This window comes from Nerophis ophidion, linkage group LG09, assembly GCF_033978795.1.
Source record: "Nerophis ophidion isolate RoL-2023_Sa linkage group LG09, RoL_Noph_v1.0, whole genome shotgun sequence".
NCBI classification, from domain to species: domain Eukaryota; kingdom Metazoa; phylum Chordata; class Actinopteri; order Syngnathiformes; family Syngnathidae; genus Nerophis; species Nerophis ophidion.
This window is the reverse complement of record NC_084619.1, coordinates 16,077,861-16,101,806: the sequence shown is the minus strand read 5'-3', so window position 1 is coordinate 16,101,806 and position 23,946 is coordinate 16,077,861. Positions and strand designations below refer to the sequence as shown.

The 23,946-nt window shown below is 39.3% G+C and overlaps 1 protein-coding gene and 1 long non-coding RNA gene across 3 annotated transcripts in view; one reads left to right on the top strand and one right to left on the bottom strand.

The window, feature by feature from the left end:
* The window catches only part of kcnk1b (potassium channel, subfamily K, member 1b), a 24,589-nt gene extending 1,167 nt beyond the window's left edge, over positions 1–23,422 (top strand). Inside the window, exons 2-3 of one of the 2 annotated variants that reach the window (XM_061910411.1) lie at positions 12,294–12,689; positions 21,899–23,422. In XM_061910411.1, coding sequence (XP_061766395.1) covers positions 12,294–12,689; positions 21,899–22,146 — 644 coding nt within the window. In that variant the 3' untranslated portion in view covers positions 22,147–23,422. Of the gene's footprint in view, positions 1–12,293; positions 12,690–16,625; positions 16,918–21,898 lie in introns of those variants that run through there. The other variant, XM_061910410.1, reaches the window with a different exon arrangement.
* LOC133559068 (uncharacterized) overlaps positions 21,044–23,946 on the bottom strand; it is a 73,303-nt gene continuing 70,400 nt past the window's right edge. The window contains exon 3 of the long non-coding RNA XR_009808081.1: positions 21,044–22,157. This is a non-coding gene — a long non-coding RNA (uncharacterized LOC133559068). The remainder of the gene's footprint in view (positions 22,158–23,946) is intronic.

Here is a 23,946-nt window from a genome sequence, read left to right as displayed (position 1 = left end):
AGATAGGCGCCAGCGCCCCCCGCGACCCCAAAAGGGAATAAGCGGTAGGAAATGGATGGATATATATATATATATATATATATATATATATATATATATACACACACACATACACCGTATTTCCTTGAATTGCTGCCGGGGGGCTAATTCATTTAAAACCGCTTCGCACTCCTGCGCTTACCAAAGGCATGCGGTAAAAGTAAGCATGCACTAATTATTTTAAAACCTCGTCTCATGCCGGCACTTACCAAAGGCATGCAGTAAAAATTTGAGTGTGATGTAAGCTTGGACCTTAAATCCTACTGAATAGCTCTTGATCTTTTTCCCTTTATGCAATTTCAATTTACCGGCATTGAAATCAGCCTCCTCCATTTTGAAAATGATGACAGGGGAAGTGTCACTCGTGACATCACGAGTTTGACCAGGCGGTAATACTAAGCATGCGCTAATTATTTTGCGAAGCGAGTTTGACCCGGCAGTAATTCAAGGCAGGTGCATACTATATGTCCTGCGGCAAATTCAAGGAAATATGGTATATATATATATATATATATAACAATATATATATATATATAACAATATATATATATATATATATTGTTATAAAAATATAAAAAAGTCGGACGGCGTGGCTTTGTTGCTAGAATGGCCGTGCCAACTACTTGAGGGTTCCTTGTTCGATCCCCAGCTTCCGCCATCCGAGCCACGTCCGTTGTGTCCGCGAGCAAGACACATCCCCCTTGTTCCTGATGGGTCGTGGTTAGGGCCTTGCATGGCTGCTCCCGCCATTGGTGAGTGAATGTGTGTGTGAATGTGGAAATAGTGTCCAAGCGCTTTGAGTACCTCGAAGGTAGAAAAGCGCTATACGAGGATAACCCATTTACCATTTTATGACGCTAACATACACACACAGCAAGACGTGCAGTAAAATAACTGATATTGCTATTTTTACAGGTGCACACCCTTGTGGACACGGCATTGCTTTTATTTTCAACATGCATACATACTGTACATTCAATTACAATGTGGTACATCACATGTGCAGTTTCTCACTACGACATGACAGAAAAGAAGTAGGAAGAAGCAGAGCCGAGTTTATGTATATTAATTCTATATGTATTATATTATTTGGTTTCAAGTAACATACAAATGAATTATAACAGTAAAATAAAAGGAGTACATTAATTGTTGTATAGATGAGGGGGCCCGCCAAAGGGAGATATTCTTACCGTCCTCTATCAGGCTAACAAAATCTTTGATGGCATGTCCACAAGACTATGAATATTTAGGTAACACAGAAGTTAGGTACTTGATTTATGAATAAGGGCAATGGATTGAATAGGTTTCATTTCTTCGCTTTCCTTAAGTTTCACTTCTTCGCACTTTTTTTTGGATGTGAAAAACCTAAAAATTATGTGTTGTTTTCATGTTATTTGTATTTATTGTATGTCTGTCAGAGTTGTGAGATACTAATGTTGTAGTTCCGGGGACCAAAGACACCGTATATGAACTCAGGAATGCAGATATCTTTCAAACAACATGGGCAGAACTACCTACAGAGGATATTGTGTATCTGTGAAAGGGGTAAACATGTGGAAATGCTGTGAAAAGGAACTGAGGATGTGCAGTTCAATCCATGTGTTTAAAATAAAAAAAATAAGATGTTTAAAATGAAAAAAATAAGAATGGAATAAGCGGTAGAAAATGGATGGAAGACTATATAAGTACAGAGATGTGCTGCGAGTAGTAATAAGTACGATCACGTGGAACAGGATAGTATCATGTTTATATACCTATACATTACTAACTCATATATATATATATATATATATATATATATATATATATATATATATATATATAAATACCGTATTTCCTTGAATTTCCGCCGGGGCGCTAATTAATTTAAAACCTCTTCTCACTCCTGCGCTTACCAAAGGCATGCGGTAAAAGTAAGCCTGCGCTAATTTTTTTAAAACCTCTTCTCACTCCGGCACTTACCAAAGGTATGCAGTAAAAATTTGAGTTTGATGTAAGCTTGGATCTTAAATCCTACTGAATAGCTCTTAATTTTCTTCCCTTTATGCGATTTCAAATTACCGGTATTGAAATCAGCCTCCTCCATTTTGAAAATGATGACAGGGAAAGTGTCACTCGTGACGTCACGAGTTTGACCACGTGGTAATATTAAGCATGCGCTAATTATTTTGCGAAGCGAGTTTGACCCGGCAGTAATTGAAGGCAGGCGCATACGATATGCCCTGCGGCAATTCAAGGAAATACGGTATTTTGAACATGCATACATACATACGTACAATTACAATGTTGTACATCACATGTGCAGTTTCTCACTACAACATGGCTGAAAAGAAGTAGGAAGAAGCAGAGCCATGTTTAAGTATATTAATTCTATATGTATTATATTATTTGTTTATAAGGAACATACAAATGAATTATAACATTAAAATAAGAGGAGTACAATAATCGTTGTATAGATGAGGGGGCCCGCCAAAGGGACATATTCATACCGTCCTCTATCAGGCTAACAAAATCTTTGATGGCATGTCCACAAGACTATGAATATTTAGGTAACACGGAAGTTAGGTACTTGATTTATGAATAAGAGCTAAGGGTTGAATAGGTTTCATTCACTTCTTCATAATTTTTTGGGGGGATATGTAAAACCTAATAATTATGTGTTGTTTTCATGTTATTTGTATTCATTGTATGTCTGTCAGTTGTGAGATACTAATGTTGTAGTTCCGGGGACCAAAGACACCATATATGAACTCAGGAGTGCAGATATTTTTCAAACAACATGGGCAAGAACAACCTACAGAGGATATTGTGTATCTGTGAAAGGGGTAAACATGTGGAAATGCTGTGAAAAGGAACTGAGGATGTGCAGTTCAATCCATGTGTTTAAAAAAAAAAAAAAAGACTATGTAAGTACAGAGATGTGCTGTGAGTAGTAATAAGTACGATCAATAGATGTGGAAGATGATAGTATGGTGTTTATATACCTATACATTGCTAACTTTACTAACTTTATATATATACTGTATATGAATGAATGATCTTTATTGACATTGTGCATGTACAGGTACAGCTCCAACGAAATTTAAGTTTCTTCCCTGAGGTGCTTTGCATTTAAAAAAAGAAGAAAACACACAATATACAGAAACAACACAATATACACAATATACAATATGGCCTAAGACCACGCTAAGAGGCAATGTAGAAAAAAACCGAGACAATAAAAAGTATAAAGTGACTAGTAAACTGACTAGAGAAGAGTAGTGCTGATTCCCAGTGTGCTGGGGGGGTGGGAGTCAGTATTTCCTACCTCCTATGCTGTGCAGGCTTTTTATTGTGGATTAAATATGTAAATAAATATGGTAAATATTGTCCAGTTAGCGTGTAAACGCTGATTGCACAGTCCCGGATCGTGATTGACCGGTGGCTTCCTCATGTTGCACATGAGAGAGTTTATAATTTTTATTTATTTTTTTATACATTTTTTTTTACATTCCAGCTGCATTTAGTGCAGTTATGGCCCGGGGGTTGAAACGGTTCTTGAGTCTATTTGTGCAGGTTCGCATGGTTCTGAAACGTCTGCCAGAAGGCAGCCGATCGAATTGGCTGTTGCCGGGGTGGGATGGGTCCTTGAGTATGTTGGCTGTCTTCTTTAGGCAGCTGGAGTTGTACAGTTCTTCCAGGGAGGGGAGGGGGCACCCGATGATTTTTTGGGCCGAGTTGACGACCCTCTGGAGAGCTTTCCTCTCTGCTGCTGTGCAGCTGCAGAACCATACACAGATGCAGTATGTGAGGATGCTTTCCACAGAACAGCGGTAGAAGGACACCAGTAGATCCTGTCTCAGGTGGTGATTCCTGAGTACTTTCAAGAAGTAGAACCTCTGCTGTGCCTTCTTGAGGATGGCCGTGGTGTTGGTCCTCCAGGACAGGTCCTCCTCCAGGTGAACTCCCAGGAAGCGTAGGGATGAGACTCTTTCCACACAGCCCCCATTGATGTACAGGGGCTGTATGGTAGTTTTTCTCCTCCTGCTGTCCAAGATCACTTCCTGGGTCTTGAGCTGGTTCAGCTTCAGGTTGTTCATCCTGCTCAACACTGCCAGCTGCTCCACCTCGTCCCGGTATGCCGTCTCGTCGACCCCAGAGATGCAGCCCACCACCGTTGTGTCATCTGCAAACTTTATGATGTGATTGCCGGGGTGGGTGGTTGTGAAGTCGTGGGTGTAGAGTGAGTAGAGCAGGGGGCTCAGCACGCAGTCCTGAGGTAAGCCGGTGCTGAGGCTGAGGGCTGTGGAGGTGTGGGTGCCCATCCTCACCCTCTGATGGCGGTCAGTCAGGAAGTCTTTAATCCAGAGACAGGTGGGGTTGGATATTCCGAGGTCTGCTAGCTTGGTCACCAGTCTGTCAGGTAAAATGGTAGTAAATGCAGAGCTGAAATCTACAAAGAGCAGCCGTACGTAGCTCCCCCCCTCCATGTGGGACATGGCGGAGTGGAGAGCTGTAGCGATGGCGTCCTCCATAGACCTGTTGGCTCTGTAGGCAATCTGATGGGGGTCCAATGCGGGCGGTAGGGATGAGAGGATGTGGGTCCGGACCAGTTTCTCGAAACACTTCCTTGTGGTGGAAGTGAGTGCCACTGGCCGGTAGTCGTTCAGACAGCTGACAGTGTTTTTATTCTTGGGGCCCGGAATGATGGTGGAGGTTTTCAGGCAGGATGGGACGGTGGCCTGGGACAGGGACCGGTTGAAGATGTCAGTGAGGACACCAGCCAGCTGATCAGCGCAGTCCCTCAGCACCCGTCCGGAGACGCCGAACGGTCCCGCAGCCTTACTCGGGTTCACGGCTTTAAGTGTGCGTCTGATCTCGTGCTTTGTCACTGAAAGGGTGAGGCTGCTGTGGTCTGCCGAGTGAGGTGTGACTACTGATTGAGGTGTGGCTGTTGGGTGAGGTGTTCCTACTAAGTGAGGTGTGACTGCTTCCGATGGTGTTACCTCAAAGCGGGCGTAGAAGGAGTTCAGCTCCTCTGCCGGCCGTGAGATTGCTGGGCCTGTAGTTGGTCATGTGCTGGACCCCCTGCCATACCCTCCTGGAGTCATTGCTTTGGAAGCAGTCCTCAATCTTTGTTTTGTAGTCTTCCTTAGCCTCCCTGATACCACGCTTCAGGCTGGCTCTGGCAGTGCTGTAGAGCTCCCTGTCGCCAGATCTGAACGCGGTGTCACTCTCCCTCAGCAGCCTCTGCACCTCTCTCGTCATCCACGGCTTTGTGTTGGAATAGACTCAGACGCGCTTATCCGGGTAACAGAGTCTGTGCAGTGTTTTATGTAGCCCAGTACTCCGGATGTATATTGCTCCAGGGTTCGGATCTTCAAAGACCTCCCACGCAGTGGTGTCAAAGCAGTCTTGCAGCTTTTCAGTGGCACCTTCAGGCCAGGTATTGATGGTATTTGTTGTGGTGGGTAGCGCTTATCCGGGTGGGGGTGTATGCTGTGCTAATGGTTTAGCTCTGTAGCCCATCTTAATATTGGAGTAAACCTTGTCCAGTGTGTTTTTGCCCCTTGTGGCACATTTTACATGCTAGTGTAGTTTGGGGAGCACTACCTTCAGGTTAGCATGATTAAAGTCTCCTGCGATGATATGAGCAGCCTCCGGATACATGCTTTGTTGCTGGTTGACTGTTGTATCATGCAGCTGACCTAGCGCCGTGCTAGCGTTAGCATTCGGTGCTATGTACACTGGGTTAGCAACACGGCATTGAATTCCCTCGGCAGATATTCCAGATTAGGGGAACAGTGGCTACTCAGAATGCTGGTGTGTGTTCCCCATGTGTCCTTTGTGAATATTAATAGTCCTCCTCCCCGCGATTTCCCTGTAGCCTCTTTTGTCCTGTCTAGGTGGTGTAGAGTGTAGCCTTTTAGCTCGATAGCTAGGTCCGGGATGGATGAATGGAGCCAGGTTTCTGTGACTATCAGCACGCAGCTATTCCTCACGGTGGTGTTCGTTGCTACCTGTAGCCTCAGTTCGTCCATCTTGGTTGCAAGTTATTTTGCATTTGTGAGAAATATACTCGGCAGTGGTGGTTTGTTCGGGCGTTGTCTTAGCCTCTCCAGCAGACCAGGTCTGCAGCCTCGTTTCTGTTTACGCTGTCTACGCCGCCTGCGGCGCTTTGTTCCGGGTATGGTGTACCATGGAGATCCGGGTTGTCTCGCAATTTCTCCCGGGATGTTGTTTACACGGATAAACTCGTCCGTGATGGCGCTTTCTCCGGGAGATCCGGCTTCTATGAGATCCTGCCTGGTGAAGACGTTGTTTGCCCGACAGGATGTAAAAAGTAAAATAACAAAGACGTACACAAATAACAGAAAAAAGCACCGAACGGGAGAGCGTTGAGCCTCTGCGACTAGACGCGACGGCATCTTTAAATTATATATACACATATATACATACATACATGTATATATATATATATATATTGATCACGTGCATTGTTAAGCATGTACCAATATATACATGCTTAACAATGCACGTGATCAAGTACTATGATTTTGACAGATACTCTAGAGTCCTTTCTTGTGTTTATTTATTTCAAGATCGATTTCTTCTTGTTTTAGTTTTTTTTTCTTTATGTGACATGTACAAAGTGAATGAAGAAAGGGTAGGCTTAATAAGCTTTTAGCTTCAGCATATACCTTTTTGGTCAGGAAATGAAAACTTGATACTTTTATTCGTCTGCTATGCACTTGAAGTGTACTCTTTACATAAACTGATGACAAAAAAAAAAAATTAAAACCATTAATATCGCACAACCCTAAAGGTCTGTACATTAATGTATTGTAACCATTGTAAATTATTTTTCTGTTTATCATCTCATTTTTTGTTGTATTTTTAAGATTTATCCATCCATTTTCTACCGCTTGTCCCTTTCGGGGTAACAGGGGGTCCTGGAGCCTATCTCAGCAGCATTCGGGCGGTAGGCGGGGTACGCCCTGGACAAGAATATTTTTTAAGTATAAGTACTTTATTTATAATATGTATTATGTTTATTTGTCACTTTACACTATGAAAATATTATATCTGTACAGATACACAAAAGTATAGATACACAGGATTTTGACAGTTAATATTAATCTTTAAAAGGGTATAAAGTAATATGATGTATAAATTATAGAAACAATCTGTACCAAAAGTATATAATGTTATACATACAGTGCAGTACACATTTGCACATGCTACCAAATGCTGCAATGTACAGTAAACCTATTCATTTATATGGAAAAAGTAAATGTCTGCAGAATAAAAAGCGGGAAAAAAAGTTAGAATGTGCAATTTGGACTATTGAGTCACATCTAAAGTCAGAACAGTACAGTAGAGTTAGAATTATTTATTTAAATGTGGAGAACACCTCAGTCAAATGATATCATTTGTCAAAGTCAACACTTTAAACAAATAATGTTTTTTTGTCAGGAGGCGATGGCCGTTTTGCAAAGTCATCCAGTGTAAATTATAAATAAATGAAAGGACGACATTCTGCAGGGAGTGTACACCCGAGGGAACTTTAGCCTTCCAGCATGGCAGCAGTTATCTTTGAGGTTTCAACATACAGTACGTGGGTATGTGCACTTTGTGTTTACGTCCTTAACAATACTGTGTTGTTGCTGGCTAAACAAGGACGTCCGAGACCATCCAACAAATCTGATGTCATATAAAAGGCTCACCGTGCAGACTTTAAAGTGTGCTGTTGAACATACATCACAATCACACGGTAACCTCCTGATAATTAGCACAACCATGCCAGCAGGCCTTTTACACCTCTCCAAATTGAAGTAGAATGTGTGATCTTTTAATAGGAAAATGGCTTTCACCTACATAACACACCATTAGTACAATAGAGCATAATGGCCCACTTTTACAGCAGTTTCCAAAGTGGGAGGCACCAGGAGTGGGAGCAGTTTCAGAAAAATAAAGACACATATTTTACAAACCAGCTAAGGTAACTTCAGTTAGGCTGAAATGCAAAGTACATTGATAGTTGCTACAAACAAACACCAAAATGCCACTAATTATCTATCTATCCATTCATGTTCTAACGCCTGTCCCTCACAGGACCGCGTATTCTCTGAGAGAAGGCTCACGGAACCACACTTTGACAACCCGGGGTTCAAACTAATACATGTTAAAATATGTTAGTACTATTAGTAAGTTTGTAACAGGGCAGAACAATTTTGTGGAAAAAACCTAATTGCGATTTTTTTTCTCCAAAATTGCGAATCTGATTCGGTTTACCATTTTTATATTTTTTACATAATGCAAAAAGAAAGGGAATTAAGGAATGTAGGAAGACATATTACCTTTAGAATGTCAATCAACATATATTTTTGTCTCAAGGGGCACACATTAGAACAATATGCAATTATTTACTTGTAAAATGTTTTGACTTTATGCAGGCAGACTCAGAGCTGTTGTCTACATCATGCTCTTAAACTGAAGAAGTAACCCCCCAAAAAACTCTACAGTGATTATAATGTAATGTAACCATTTAAAAATGAATTATTTGTCTTTGCTGTAGAATTGTTTACCATTGTACTGTAATTGGAAGGTAAACAACTTTATTATAAAAAATAAACAATATATTAAAATGGGCTCATTTCTGTACACAAAAATTTAACATACACATTTAACATCTTAAAGTGATTTTTTTCTCCAAAGTGAGGTCTTTTTTGTTTTCTGCCATCATGTTTTTTGATTGATTGATTGAAACTTGTATTAGTAGATTGCACAGTTCAGTACATATTCCGTAAAATTGACCACTAAATGGTAACACCCGAATAAGTTTTTCAACTTGTTTAAGTCGGGGTCCACGTTAATCAATTCACGGTCAATGTAATCACGTCATTCTCGCTCGTTCCGCCGTGTTGATGGGATCATATTGCCTATCTGATTCAAAGCTGAAATAATAGCAGAAAAGGGGAAATTTGGCTTTGTAATCCTGTTTTTTCCCTCCTAATCCGTCTTACTTTGCACACTTCTCAATAGCGAGTCTGTACTATGAGTGTTTACGCCCCGCTCCAGTCGTTGCAGAGCAAAGATTGTCTGCGTTAATAAATAAATAATAAGTAAGTTAATAAATAAAGGTGCTTAGGTGCTGAGACCTCTTTCTCCCTGTTTGAAGCGAGAGAGAAACAAGCGCGAGTCTTAACAATTCTGATTGGCTAACATGTCTGTCACTCAAATGCCAGCGACAGCTGAGGAAAAAAAAAACTTGGGCTCTGGCGGTTATTTATTGCATTAATTAAAACCTCGATGTCGATTCGATTTCGATCAATCGTGCAGCCCTGGTATGTAATATGAGAAGGAAACTTGCATGATAAATTACAGTGGTGATTATTATTATATCCCACTTGGACATACTTGTTAACGCTTTTATTTTAAATAGGGGCAACTTTCTGGAAAATAAGGGAGGAGGCAAAATAAGGAAATACCTGCCTGCTGTGGTGTATTATTTTTTACTGCCGTGGTTTTATTTTGAAGGCCTGACTTCACCGGCTAAAAGCTGTGGCGTACCGTAGAGCATGGGTGTAATACTTGTTTGTATTGTGGGCCACATTGTAGTTATGTGGGCCCTTTTTAACAGTTGTAACAGTAACATCATAAATATAATCAACTAGTGATAATACTACACAATTATGTATGCATTTGATTATTAGATTGTTTTTCACATTAGATACATACAGTATATTGATAACTTGCTTCGAAACCATAAGTGAAGGTGACAAGCAGTTGTAAAAGTATTTATTTTTGTTTCTACGAAAAATATATAATAATATATATTGGTTGCATGCATGATCAGGTAATATCAAAGTTGAAAAGATATGCAATTTCATTTCTTTCTTACATTTTTTTGTTAAAATCGAAAAAAACAAATACATTCAGTTTAAGAAACGTAAAGTACTTTATTGATGCTTATTATTTTCAGGCTTTTGCAGGCCAGATGAAAATATATGGCCGGCCATTTGAAATGACATGGTGGGCCAGATTGGACCCCACACCTTTGAGTTTGAGACCTGTGCTGTAGAGGATTTAAAAAAAAAAATGAACCAATACATTTAGTAAGAAAGATTAAGTATATTATTTTCTGCCTATGGGATGAGGTGGCGACTTGTCCAGGGTGTACACGCCCTCCGCCCGAATGCAGCTGAGATAGGCTCCAGCGACCCCCCGCAATCCCGAACGGGACAAGTGGTAGAATATGGATGGATATTTTCTGCCTTTCGCGGACCACATGAAAATGATCTGGCGGGCCGTGTGACATGACGTGACGGTCCACTTTAATAATGTGGCTATTCACATTAAATGATGTGGCGGTCGACATGAAAAGGTGTGGCGTGCCACATGAAATGATCTGGCGGGCAGTGGGACATGACATGTTGGGCCTCATTAAGAGATCCCAGATGCCCTCGGGCCTTGAGTTTGACACCACTAAAGGTTTAATAATTTTTTTAAATGAAAGTTAAATTTAGAAAAAAATGCTATTTCCTGGGCTCCAGGGCAGGATTGACATGCACTGAGATTGATAATGATATTTATTTTCATGTCCACTGTGTGCAAAACACAGGTTTCAGTTTAATGTAGAACATGGTTACATCTAGGGTTGGGCAATATATCGATATACTCGATATATCGCGGATTTGTCTCTGTGGGATATAGAAAATGACTATATTGTGATATTCGAGTATACGTTCTCACACAGTTGCTTTTAGCTGCGGGCATTACACTACATGCGTTTCTCACTCTGTTGTCTCTGCTTCTCACAGAGACTTAAAACAAACACTTCTTCTTACATACGTCACATACTGTCGCGTCATACACCCTCGCTGAGCAGAGAGGTAGCAGCATTGGTATCATTAGCTGTGATGCCAGCGGAGTGGTGCGAGTGGTAATACGAGAGAGAGAAGGTACAAATCTGGTAACAAATGAAGGAAGAATTAATTCCTAAGAAAAACAGCTGGCCGTGGTTTGGCTTCAAGCGGAAAGATGTTGAACCAGTATGCGGAAAAAGCGTTGCTACAAATAGTAGCACCTTCTGCTAATTTGTAGCATCAGTTGAAAAGTGGGGCTTCACGGTGGTAGAGGGGTTAGTGCGTCTGCCTCACAATACAAAGGTCCTGAGTAGTCAGGGTTCAATCCCAGGCTCGGGATCTTTGATCTTTGTATGTCCTCCCCGTGAATGCGTGGGTTCCCTCCGGGTACTCCGGCTTGCTCCCACTTCCAAAGACATGCACCTTGGGATAGGTTGATTGGCAACACTAAATTGGCCCTAGTGTGTGAATGTGAGTGTGAATGTTGTCTGTCTATCTGTGTTGGCCCTGCGATGAGGTAGCGACTTGTCCAGGGTGTACACCGCCTTCCACCCGATTGTAGCTGAGATAGGTACCAGCGACCCCTGCGACCTCAAAGGGAATAAGCGGTAGAAAATGGATGGATGGATGGACAGTTGAAAAGTCACCCGCTAGAAATAAAGAGTGCTTGAAACTCTGCATGTCAACATCTCCATTCGGTGCCATACACACAAAATGCCAAAGTAACCATTTCCAGATCAACACCATATGAAAAAATAAGTCAATAACAGAAGGAGATAACGTCCGCAGGAACCTACCACATGACAAAGGACATAAACCATGTGACTTCATATTGTGCAGCTCATTTTATTTGAAAGTTATTGAAATATTTTGTGTGATATCATGCAAAAAAGTGCACTTTATTTGTTTTAAACTATTGTAGTTGCGTTCTGTACAAAAAGTGCACTTTAATTTAGTATTGTTTTGATATGTCATTTTAGTGACGTCCTGCACAAAGTCTCTGACAATCTTGCACTTTCTGTTTTGAAATTTGTGTCACTGCTTAATAACTGTTTAATAAATACAGTATCGGTAAATTGACTTAATTATGATTTCACTCTCTGCAGGAAAGTAAAAAATTAACATATATTAATGCAGTAGGAACAAGACTGTTTTAATGTAGATACATATAATCATCATACTGCTGTGATTATATGCATCAGGTGTTAATTCAAGGCTAAGGCAAAATATGTAGATATATCTCGTGTATCGTGACAAGGCTTAAAAATATCAAGATATTAAGAAAAGGCCATATCACCCAGTCCAATTTACATCTGGTTTGTTTATAAAATTACATCTCATTCATTTTCAGTAACTTATAGAATTTCATTTGTTCAAACTGTAACTTGAACTGCTTTTCATCTTCAGGTTATGGTCACACAGCTCCACTGTCGGAGGGCGGCAAGGCCTTCTGCATCATCTACTCTGTGATCGGCATCCCCTTCACCCTCCTCTTCCTCACTGCTGTGGTGCAAAGGATCATGGTGTACAGCACCAGGAGGCCCATCACGTACATCCACACACGCTGGGGCCTGTCCAAACCTCTGGTGGCCATTGTCCACGCCTGCCTCCTCGCCTTGTTGGCCGTTTCTTGCTTCTTCCTCATCCCTGCTGCCATCTTCTCAGCGTTGGAGGACAACTGGAACTTCTTGGAGTCTTTCTACTTCTGCTTCATTTCTCTCAGCACCATCGGACTGGGAGATTACGTGCCAGGAGAGGCGGCCAATCAGAAGTTCAGGGAGTTCTACAAGCTGGGCATCACTGGTGAGGTCCATTTTTACCACCTAATAGCCTACGATCAACTTTATTTATCCCACCTTGGGGAAAGATCCACGGTTGCAGTGTAAAATGTACACACAGAATAAAAAAGGACAGCAGTAAATGTGACATGTAAAAAAAAACACCATCATAACAAATATTGCACGGAGCAACAGAACACACATTCATGGCACATAAAATCCAAAACAATCACAAATGTTAATTACATAATAAAAATCTGTTTTATTCACACTTTTAACATGACTGTAGTTTACAGTGGTGTGCAACTACATTGAAAAATTCTACAAAACTAAACTTTGTACTATGTTGTATGAAAAACTGAGCAGTATTATCTTTGTATGGAAAACAAACATCCACTATTGCGGAGGTGCACCTATTCCATACTTAAATACTTGAAATTCCTAACTACCTAATCCAAAATATTATTTGTAGGTATATGCAAGGTGCACTTATGCATGGTGTTATCTAAATGAGGTTAGCACACTTCTCATAAACTCAACTACTTCCTGTTGCAACAGGATGTTAGTCATCTTTTGTTTTGGTCAGAGGAACCAGTTTCTCTTCCTTTGGGCAATAAATCTATTCTATAATTGTCCCACACAGCTTATAGTGTAACGTAGTATATTTTTATGCATAGTTTTTCCTTTTATTGTAATTGTTTACTTTTTAAAACTATTGTTATTACTTTGGAAGAAATCACACATGTTCTGTTGGTGTTACCTTATCTTCTTTCTTAGCCTCTAAAGGGTTATGTTTTTTGTGAAAGAAAGTACATTTATTTGCATTTAACATTTTAAAATCATAATTTACACCAAATTAATTTTAATATATATATATATATATATATATATATATATATATATATATATATATATATATATATATATATATGTGTATATATATATATATGTGTATATATATATATATATATATATTTATATTTTAAATGAATGAATCCAAATTAATTGATTGATTTGCATCATCTTGACAGTGTTTGAATTGCAACCTCTATAAAAGCATGACACCTTCTGTGTATTCTATACTTAACTGTTGTCTGTCTCTAATGAAGTGTTTCCTGCATGTGTGCAATGTGGGTGTGCGTCATTTCGTCAGTCGGTGAGTAGGATGTAACACGAGTGTTGCCTGGCTGCCACAAAAGCCAAGGGCTCATTTTATACAGTTTGTAATGTTGGCACATGTGAAATATGTAGTGTATTTATAGAGCAGAAGCAGCACAAACACTCTTAAATCCTTATCTTTTAAGATTTGCCTGTGGAGAGATGAGCTGATTTTGATCTGCAGTGCTGTGCAAAAGTCTTACACCCTCTTTAGAGTTGTTGTTTTATTAAGACTGTCATTTATTGGAATGATTTCAAACAACATATCTAGAAATTATTAGTAGTAAATATTACACTTTCACCGTCTCATACACTGTTATACCCAGGGATGTAGCACCAAGTTCTTGGCCCCCATACACAAGACTCCTAACGGGCCCCCCATCTCACCCTAAACCCAACGTTGCCGCCCCATACGCACACTTACAATGTTTAGTTGTTTAAATGCACTAAAAAACTAGTAATTGCATGGATTAGGTTTAAACCAGCTTATTTAAAACGCATTAATTACATTTTTGACTTTTTATACATGGAATCATGTAGGAGTGTAACGATAAGTCGACATTTGTCTACAAATGTCGACAATAAAATTTTTTGCCGTCAGCTACAAACCCCGTTTCCATATTAGTTGGGAAATTGTGTTAGATGTAAATATAAACGGAATACAATGATTTGCAAATAATTTTCAACCCATATTCAGTTGAATATGCTAAAAAGACAACATTTAATTTTCAAACTGATAAAAAAATGTTTTTTTGCAAATAATCACTAACTTTAGAATTTGATGCCAGCAACACGTGACAAAGAAGGTGGGAAAGGGGGCAAAACATACTGATAAAGTTGAGGAATGCTCATCAAAAACTTATATGGAACATCCCACAGGTGTGCAGGCTAATTGGGAACAGGTGGGTGCCATGATTGGGTATAAAAGCAGCTTCCATGAAATGCTAAGTACTTCACAAACAGGGATGGGGTGAGGGTCACCACTTTGTAAGCAAATTGTCGAACAGTTTTAGTACAACATTTCTCAACGAGCTATTGCAAGGAATTTAGGGATTTTACCATCTACGGTCCGTAAAATCATCAAAAAGTTCAGAGAATCTGGAGGAATCACTGCCCTTAAGCGATGATATTACGGACCTTTGAGCCCTCAGATGGTACTGCATCAAAAACCGACATCAGTGTGTAAAGGATATCACCACATGGGCTCAGGAACACTTCAGAAAACCACTGTCAGTAACTACAGTTGGTCGCTACATCTGTAAGTGCAAGTTAAAACTCTACTATGCAAAGCCAAACCCATTTATCAACAATATCCTGAAACGCCGCCGGCTTGGCTGGGCCCGAGCTCACCTAAGATGTTCTGATGCAAAGTGGAAAGGTGTTCTGTGGTCTGACGAGTCCACATTTCAATTTACATTTGGAAACAGAGGACGTGGCATCCTCCAGAACAAAGAGGAAAATAACCATTCGGATTGTTAGAGGCGCAAAGTTCAAAAGCCAGCATCTGTGATGGTATGGGGGTGTATTAGTGCCCAAAGCATGGGTAACTTACACATCTGTGAAGGCACCATTAATGCTGAAAGGTCCATACAGGTTTTGGAGCAACATATGTTGTCATCCAAGCAACGTTATCATGGACACCCCTGCTTATTTCAGCAAGAAGATGTGTTACAACAGCATGGCTTCATAAAAAATGAGTGTGGGTACTTTCCTTGCCCGCCCGCAGTCCAGACCTGTCTCCCATCGAAAATGTGTGGCACATTATGAAGGGTAAAATACGACAGCGGAGACCCTTGACTGTTGAACGACTGAAGCTCTACATAAAACAAGAATGGGAAAGAATTCAACTTTCAAAGCTTCAACAATTAGTTTCCTCAGTTCCCAAACGTTTATTGAGTGTTGTTAAAAGAAAAGTTGATGTAACACAGTGGTGAACATGCCCTTTCCCAACTATTTTGGCACATGTTGCAACCATGATATTCTAAGTTAATTTTTTGAGTTTGAACATCAAATATCTTGTCTTTGTAGTGCATTCATTTGAATATGGGTTGAAAAGGATTTGTAAATCATTGTATTCCGTTTATATTTACATCTAACACAATTTCCGAACTCATATGAAAACGGGGTTTGTATATTTGTTGATAATAGTCGTGATGTCATCACTCTCAACTCGCACAAAAGTTGCCAGTGAAGACATTCCTAAGTGTCAGAACATTTCCTCTTATTCTTGTTAAAAACATGAATACCTTGCTCATTTTGCAAAGCGGACCTTGTTTTTTATGGCTGTACATCTGTGATACGCGAGCATTTAAAGCGGAGGCATGATGTCGGACGTCTGGAGGGGGGATGTGGACTCAACCTCGGCAAGTGTTAGCTTGCTAGCTAACAAGGTATGAGACGAAGATGTGTGAAAAATACCTTGAGGAAATCATTTTAGCCAAAGAAAGCCAGCAAACTTTGTCTTCATCAATTCAAATACTTTTGAAAGCGGCGTCCATTTGCAATGCAATAAAAAAAAGGCGCAACAACAAACGCTAATTGCGCGTGCACTTTTGCACACACAACCTCAGTTATTAGGCGCCAATGTGATGTACCATAAAATTAAACATACAATTTAATAGATAACTAACATATGAAGAATTATTCAATGATACAATTCTATCCATTAAGTCTATAAAGTGTGAAAAAACTGCCAGGAGTTCATCAATAGTCAGTATACCAGTGTGTAGCTTTTTAACCACATCATCACAAAATTGCTTGTTTTCTCTATGTGTTAGATTTGATTTATTGTTGTTTTATTTAGGGGACGGCGTGGCGCAGTGGAAGAGTGGCCGTGCGCAACCCGAGGGTCCCTGGTTCAAATCCCACCTAGTACCAACTTGGTCACGTCCGTTGTGTCCTGAGCAAGACGCTTCACCTATGCTCCTGTTGGGTGCTGGTTGGCGCCTTGCATGGCAGCTCCCTCCGTCAGTGTGTGAATGTGTGTGTGAATGGGTAAATGTGGAAGTAGTGTCAAAGCGCTTTGAGTACCTTGAAGGTAGAAAAGCGCTATACAAGTACAACCCATTTATCATTTAATTGCTGCTATTTAACTGTTTTTTTTTGTATACATAAAAAAGGTTAATTATTTATTTTTTAGCACTTTGCCTTTCCTTTCTTTTAAATGGACAGCATTTTAATTTTATTGTAACAGCTGAATGAGCAGCATATTTATGAATTAATTATTCATCTTTGTTGTTCATAAGCACATGCTTAAAATGACTTAAGCTGCATTTCAAAATCAATGGAAGATTTGGAGCCAATAAATATGTGTACGCTTTATAATCCAACTAGCCGACTAATCGTGATGATAGTCGATCACTAGTCAACTATCAAAATAGTCATTAGTTGTAGCCCTAATCTAGAACAAATCTCGATAAACCATCCAAAATAATTTGGCTTTGTTTCATTAAACGTTTTTTTATAGTACAGATTATCTGATAGCCTGATAAATGTAAGATCATCATCCTGATAATACATAATTATTATTATTATTATTATATTATTATTAGTGCATCTCCTAGAAGTTAAGTCTCCCCCTGTCCTTAAAAACTAGTGACACCTATGTTTGTAACGTTAATCGAGGGTCTTTGAACACACCACAGTTATGGGCAATGAAATGCAAAAGTGAAACTTGTACATTACTTTTTTTCTATGCTGCCCCAAAGAGATATATGGTTATGGTTGTATTTATTTCAAACATGTAAACAGATACAATGTGATACATCATATAATAGTTACATATGTTCATTTCTCTTAACAACGTGTTCGAAAAGGAGTAGGAAGAAGCAATGCAAATATATGGGGTTATCATTATTATTATTATTACATTTAACTCCAACGCCTTTACCAATTCATAGCAATTACTAACATATTTGTTCACTTGCTGTTCTGATCCTGTAATTGTAACATTTACACCAATGAATTCAACAAGTTTCTTAGTAGTGAAACCAGTCATGATGCACATAAGAGATTAATAACATCTCATTTTCAGCAAAGTTCAAGATTTTTATCAATATCTTCCTTCTACTTTGTAAACACCTGTACTTTAAACAGCTTCTTAAACTAGATCATATAAATTGTTTGACATCTTTGCATAATTTGTTCCATAATTTATTTCCACACACTGATATGCTAAAGTTGTACATACATACAAATGTTTTCCTCTGAGATTTTTCATTTATTGAGGGATGCACGATTATACTACTAATTTTTTGCTTTTCAGGTCCGATACGGATAACCGATAACGTATTTAAATCTATGAATTTTTAAATAAAGTGTTATTTGTGAACAGCAGGAGGTAAGAAAGATTCATGGAAAAGTGGATGTGACAAACTGTACTGCTTGATCAGTCCTCACCAAAAGCGACATTAATGTAGATCTAACATCACATCCATAATTCAGTAGGGTCTCTTATGTCCTTATTTTTATCCATCAGTGTATACAAGAGTTATTTTATTTCTGGGCTGGCTCTTGCTGCAGAGGGAAGCAATCCAGTGTGTTTGGGAGGAAATTGCAGATTTATTTTGTTTGTAGCATCGTTTCTGGTGGTCCTACTGCACTTTCCTGATGTTAAACAGCCTTTCTTTGGTCATCTTCTCTGTCCGTGTCATCGTCTTCATGTGCTTACTTGTATGATGGCAGCGTTTTGGAGTTTGAAGTGTTGAAGCAAGTTTTTTTTTTCTTCCTTTGCATACCAGGGCATTTGGTTAGGGCGGCACACAGGATAGCTTCCTCTCAGGTAGTAATGAAGTCTAGCTTGACCGATGGAAGCCATGTCTGTTGTTTGCTGTGAGTTTCGGTGAGTGTAAGGGATGTTACTTCCCACAGGGTAGGAACGCCTAATTTGAGTACCTTAAAGGCCTACTGAAACCCACTCCTACCAACCACGCAGTCTGATAGTTTATATATCAATGATGAAATATTAACATTGCAACACATTCCAATACGTCCTTTTTAGTTTACAACATTTTAAATAATCCCCGCAAAGTGTCCTGTTGAAAACGTTGCGGTATGATGACGAGTGCGTTTGACGTCACCGGTTGTAGCGGACATTTTTTTCCAGCCCAATCCAAGCTATAAGTAGTCTGCTTTAATCGCATAATTACACAGTATTCTGGACATCTATGGTGCTGAATCTTTTGCAAATTTGTTCAATTAATAATGGAGAAGTCAAAGTAGAAAGATGGAGGTGGGAAGCGGTGTATTGCAGCTGCCTTTAGCCACACAAACACAGCCGGTGTTTCCTTGTTTAAAATTCCCGAAGGTGAAGCTTTACTATGGAACAGAGCGGTCAAGCGAACATGGTTCCCGACCACATGTCCACCGGCAGGTTTCGGTGAGAACATTGTGCTAATAAGTCGGCTCTTACTGTAGACATGAGCGGAGCTTGCGTCCTCCTGCAGCTGCGGACTATTACCCTGCGGACTATTAACTCCCACCGGAGACACTGGCGGTCACTACACCCATGGCCACACCTCTCCGACTTTCAGGTACCATATAATCTCACTAAAACACTAGTAACACAATTAGCAGATAAGGAATTTTCCAGAATTATCCTAGTAAATGTGTCTAATAACGTCTGAATCGCTCTCACTGCCCTCAGATTTTTGATTTTAATTTTATTTATTTTTTTCTAGTCCTTCACTCTCACTATCGTCATCCACAAATCTTTCATCCTCGCTCAAATTAATGGGGAAATTATCGCTTTCTCGGTCCAAATCGTTCTAGCTGCTGGTGGCTATGATTGTAAACAGTGTGAGGATGTGAGGAGCCCTACAACCAGTGACATCACGCGCACATCGTCTGCTACTTCCGGTACAGGCAAGGCTTTTTTATTAGCAACCAAAAGTTGTGAACTTTATCGTCGATGTTCTCTACTAAATCCTTTCGGCAAAAATATGGCAATATCGCAAAATGATCAAGTATGACACATAGAATGGACCTGCTATCCCCGTTTAAATAAGAAAATCTCATTTCAGTAGGCCTTTAAACCACCTACAGCACAATATGGGTCATTTTGCCTCATTGGAGTGTTTACATTTTTTTTATCGGTTATGGTAGCTATTTTTTAATGTTACTAAATTATCTTGTGATGTCATAATTACCGTGTGACGTTATAATTCCTGATACAATCGTGCCGCCTTAAGTTTATTATATTTTCACCTCTTTGATCACCTCTCCTTGTTCCAAAATGCTGGTGCTATGTGTGAATGCTTAAAGGTGAGCTTTGCTGTCCATGTCTGTGTTGAGTGAAGTGTTCCAAGTTAGGTTTGCCGCCATGCAGGTGGAACAAACCATTTTGTATTTTTGATAGAGAGTGTTGTAGTCTTAGTTTACACATCTAGTTCCAACAACCTTATTATCGAAATTTCACACCTATGTTAATTCTTTATTAACATTTATGACATCTTTTTTATTTGATGATTTACATATTTAAATGGAAGTCACAGGGAAGACCCAGGACACGTTGGGGAGATTATGTCTCCTGGCAGGCCTGGAAAACGCCTCGTGGCTGGGTAGAAGGAAGTCTGGGCTTTTCTGCTCAGGCTGCTGCCCTCGCGACCTGACTTCGGATAATTGGAAGAAGATGGATGGACAGATGGATATTTAAATGGCACGAAAAAAATCTAAATTTTACAAACACATCACACTTCGTTTGGTTATGTAACCTGCAGATTTTGCAGTGAAGTGTGATCACACTAAGGGCCTAATTTACTAAGATCCAAACACCACGCGCTAAACAGCGTGTGCAATCTATAAAATTGCGTGTGCTATAAGTGGGCGTGTGTTCTACTAACACTGCATGTACAATTCAAAAGTTGTGCAGATCGCCTTATTTAAATGAGGATTTTGTGTGGGGCATCACCACAGAGACAGTCGCATTTGCTGCACATTCATGTTTTCATACTCCTACCTGCAGGGATTTGCTATGTTTTCAAACATGCAGGACACATCTACCACTTTTTATGGAGTATTTTAGAAACAGTTCAAAGAGCTCCTACAACAGCGCTGTAGGTTCGGTCTTTAGATGGAGGCTTCACTTACTGTACTCAAGACACAAAAAAATGCATAATTCACAAAGCTTTTTTTTACATAAGAGATATGTCAATAATATATATTATGAATGAAAAAATTAATGGCATTAAACAAAACGTCAGCGGATACCAAAAACGCATCAAATAATTTGTTTTAAGCCGCCCCTTAAGTCACCCAGCATGCAGCTATACATTTATAAAAGAATGTTGCTGAATAGATAATATATGTGTAATATTTTTATTTATTTCTGACACACCATGTAAATATGTTGAATGACAGACGTATGACAGAGGAATCTCTGTCAATCGCTTGTATTTGCATGCAGCGCAAGCACCGAGTGTGTGCCAGTTTGCACGTACTTTTCAAACGTGTTAAATTAAATGCTAAATAACGCTCGCAAAACAGTGATGAGTTCTTACAAATCACATCGTGCGTGCTGTATAATATATTTACATTTTTCCTCCCAGTATTGTGGTTGTTTTGATGATTAACAAAGATATATAATTATTCTGCTCACTTTACCCTTTGCGAGTGTTATCAGGTTTGTATGTGTTTTCGCACATGCAAACCTTTAGTAAACCAGGTTCTCAGTCCATTTTTTTTGTTAAAAAAAACATTGCGTAACAGTGTAAAGTTGCAGGAACGTGTCTTTTTCAAGTTAATTGGAAAGGAAACCTGATAAAAGTCACATTTCTGTCCTATTCTTTACCGTTTTATTGTCAAAATGACAGATGTGGTCATTAAACAAGTCAAGTCTTTTGCACACAACTTGTAATCTATGCAAATGAGACAGATAGCTGGTACATATATAATAGTGTGTTAGAGTTTTACAGGAAGCAAGCACTTCCTGTTTGGTGGACTCACACTGTCAATTCACCAAACTACGAGAGAGCACTGCCCCCTTGTGAAGGAATGTACGAATGACAGTTTTTAAAGTTATGGAGAATGTTGCATTTTTTTTTCTGTTAATAATTTTAAAATCATCACCTTTGTGTTCAGTCTACCTGATCCTGGGTTTAATCTTCATGCTGGTGGTCCTGGAGACCTTCTGCGAGCTGCAGCAGCTGAAGCAGCTGAGGAAAATATTCTACCTGAAGAAGGAGAAGACGCAGGACCGCCTTGCCATCCTGGAGCACGACCACCTGTCCTTCACCCTGCAGTCTGACAAGGCGCACGGCGACAAGGCCCGGATGTTCATTAACGCCTCAAGCCTGTCCTCTCACAGCGACGAACCCATGATCCAGTAGAGACGGGACAACTGAGAAGTACACACACGAAAAGTCTTTGCTTTATTTATAGCTCTCCGGAGCAGAGCTTCACTCAGAGCTGTCTGGTATTTAAAGTCATCTTACAATTGAGCTAAAATGTAAGATAGTTGATCTGTAGCTTTGTCGTTAAATAGCATTACTTTTGTAAATACCTTGAAAGGTGAACAGTTGGGGGGCGATTGAATAGGTGGATATTCAGAACCTTCTTTCAGTGCAAAGCTGACTGACAGAAGCTTTAGAAGGCAATTTCATTTCAGCACAGTGATCGGATTGAAAATACTCTGACAAGTGGTTCAAAAAATTCATTTAAGAACAGTGGTCTTACTTTTTCTTTAATGAAGGTGTAAAGTGCCGCACTTGCTCCCTTCGTTTCATTCAGGGATATATTTTCTCGGCACGTACGCGTAATAATCATGTTTTTGTTCGTACACAGTGTACGTCGTCACCCCTTAAGTGTTTGCCTCGTCTGAAATAATGTGTCAGATGTGCAACAAAAGGGATGTGAGATTGTTTAACTTAAGGCAGTTGAATTTGCACATGTACAGGGGTGTGCTTTTAAAGTCTCTGCTGTATTGAGAAATGCATAGAACACATATTACTCATAATTTATTATTAGGATTCATTGAATGTTGACCATATTTTCATCTTCTTGGTTATGCACAAGAAACAATGTATTGGAGAGACGTGAACACCAACGACAACTAAGTGAATTAGTGCCAAACTTTTTAACATTCCTATTGGTGTTTGACAAAAATGCACTCCTATTGATAACTTTGTAAAAAAAAAAAAAATTTTTTTTGTAGTGTACCTTACATCTTGCAATCACTTGAAGCGTTTTTTGTAATGTCTGGGATTTTTGATGCTTGTTTTTTTTTGCTGTGTGCTGGCATGCTGACCAGGGTTTAGCGTAATATTTCCCCCAGGCTTTTGCTAGTTACTTAATGTGTCGGATACATTTTTGAAATGTTTGTAATATAAAAGGGACCTTAAATGTTGCTGTTTTCCATCACTGTAAATAATTTCCAAAAGTGAATATATTGTCCAAAATTACAAACGAAAACATTTTACTGATGCTGACGACGTAAGTGAATCTTGTGTTTGACATTACCTTGCATAAATCCTCAGCTGTCATCAACATATGTTTATGTCCATATTGTGTCAGGTAGTAAATGTGAAGATCATTTCATCCATAGGAATACATTCCTCCAAGCTTTTTTGATATTTGTGTCAGTGAAATAAAATGCTTTTAAAAGAATGTGATATTGTCAATGATTTTTTGTGGTTACATGTTTAAACGAGAGGTTGCTGAAATTGAAATGATGTCAAAAGGCGGCAGCTCTAACTACAGGCTTTTAAGCAGCTATTAGAGAAGAACAAAATTGTTGCTACAGTTGTGGTCAAAATTATTCAACCCCCACACAATATTGGTGTTTTAGCAAGTTAGACATTTATTCCGTATTTTGTTTATATTCATATCAAATAAAGATGCATTAAATAGACAAATGCAACTTGAATTACAACATTATATTTTGTAACATACCAAACAGTATCATTTCTCTAAATATCTCATTGACAAAATTATTCAACCCCTTGAAGATCATAACTCCTTAAGAACAGAATTTGAATAAGGTCTTTTCAATCAGGTGTTGAAAACACCTGTAGATGTGAATAGAACTATAACGAGCAACAATTAAACTGATTGAAAAAGACTGTGACGCTCAGCTTCTTGTAGATGGTCAATGGTGTATTTGCAACATGGTGAAGTCCAGGGAGTGGTCA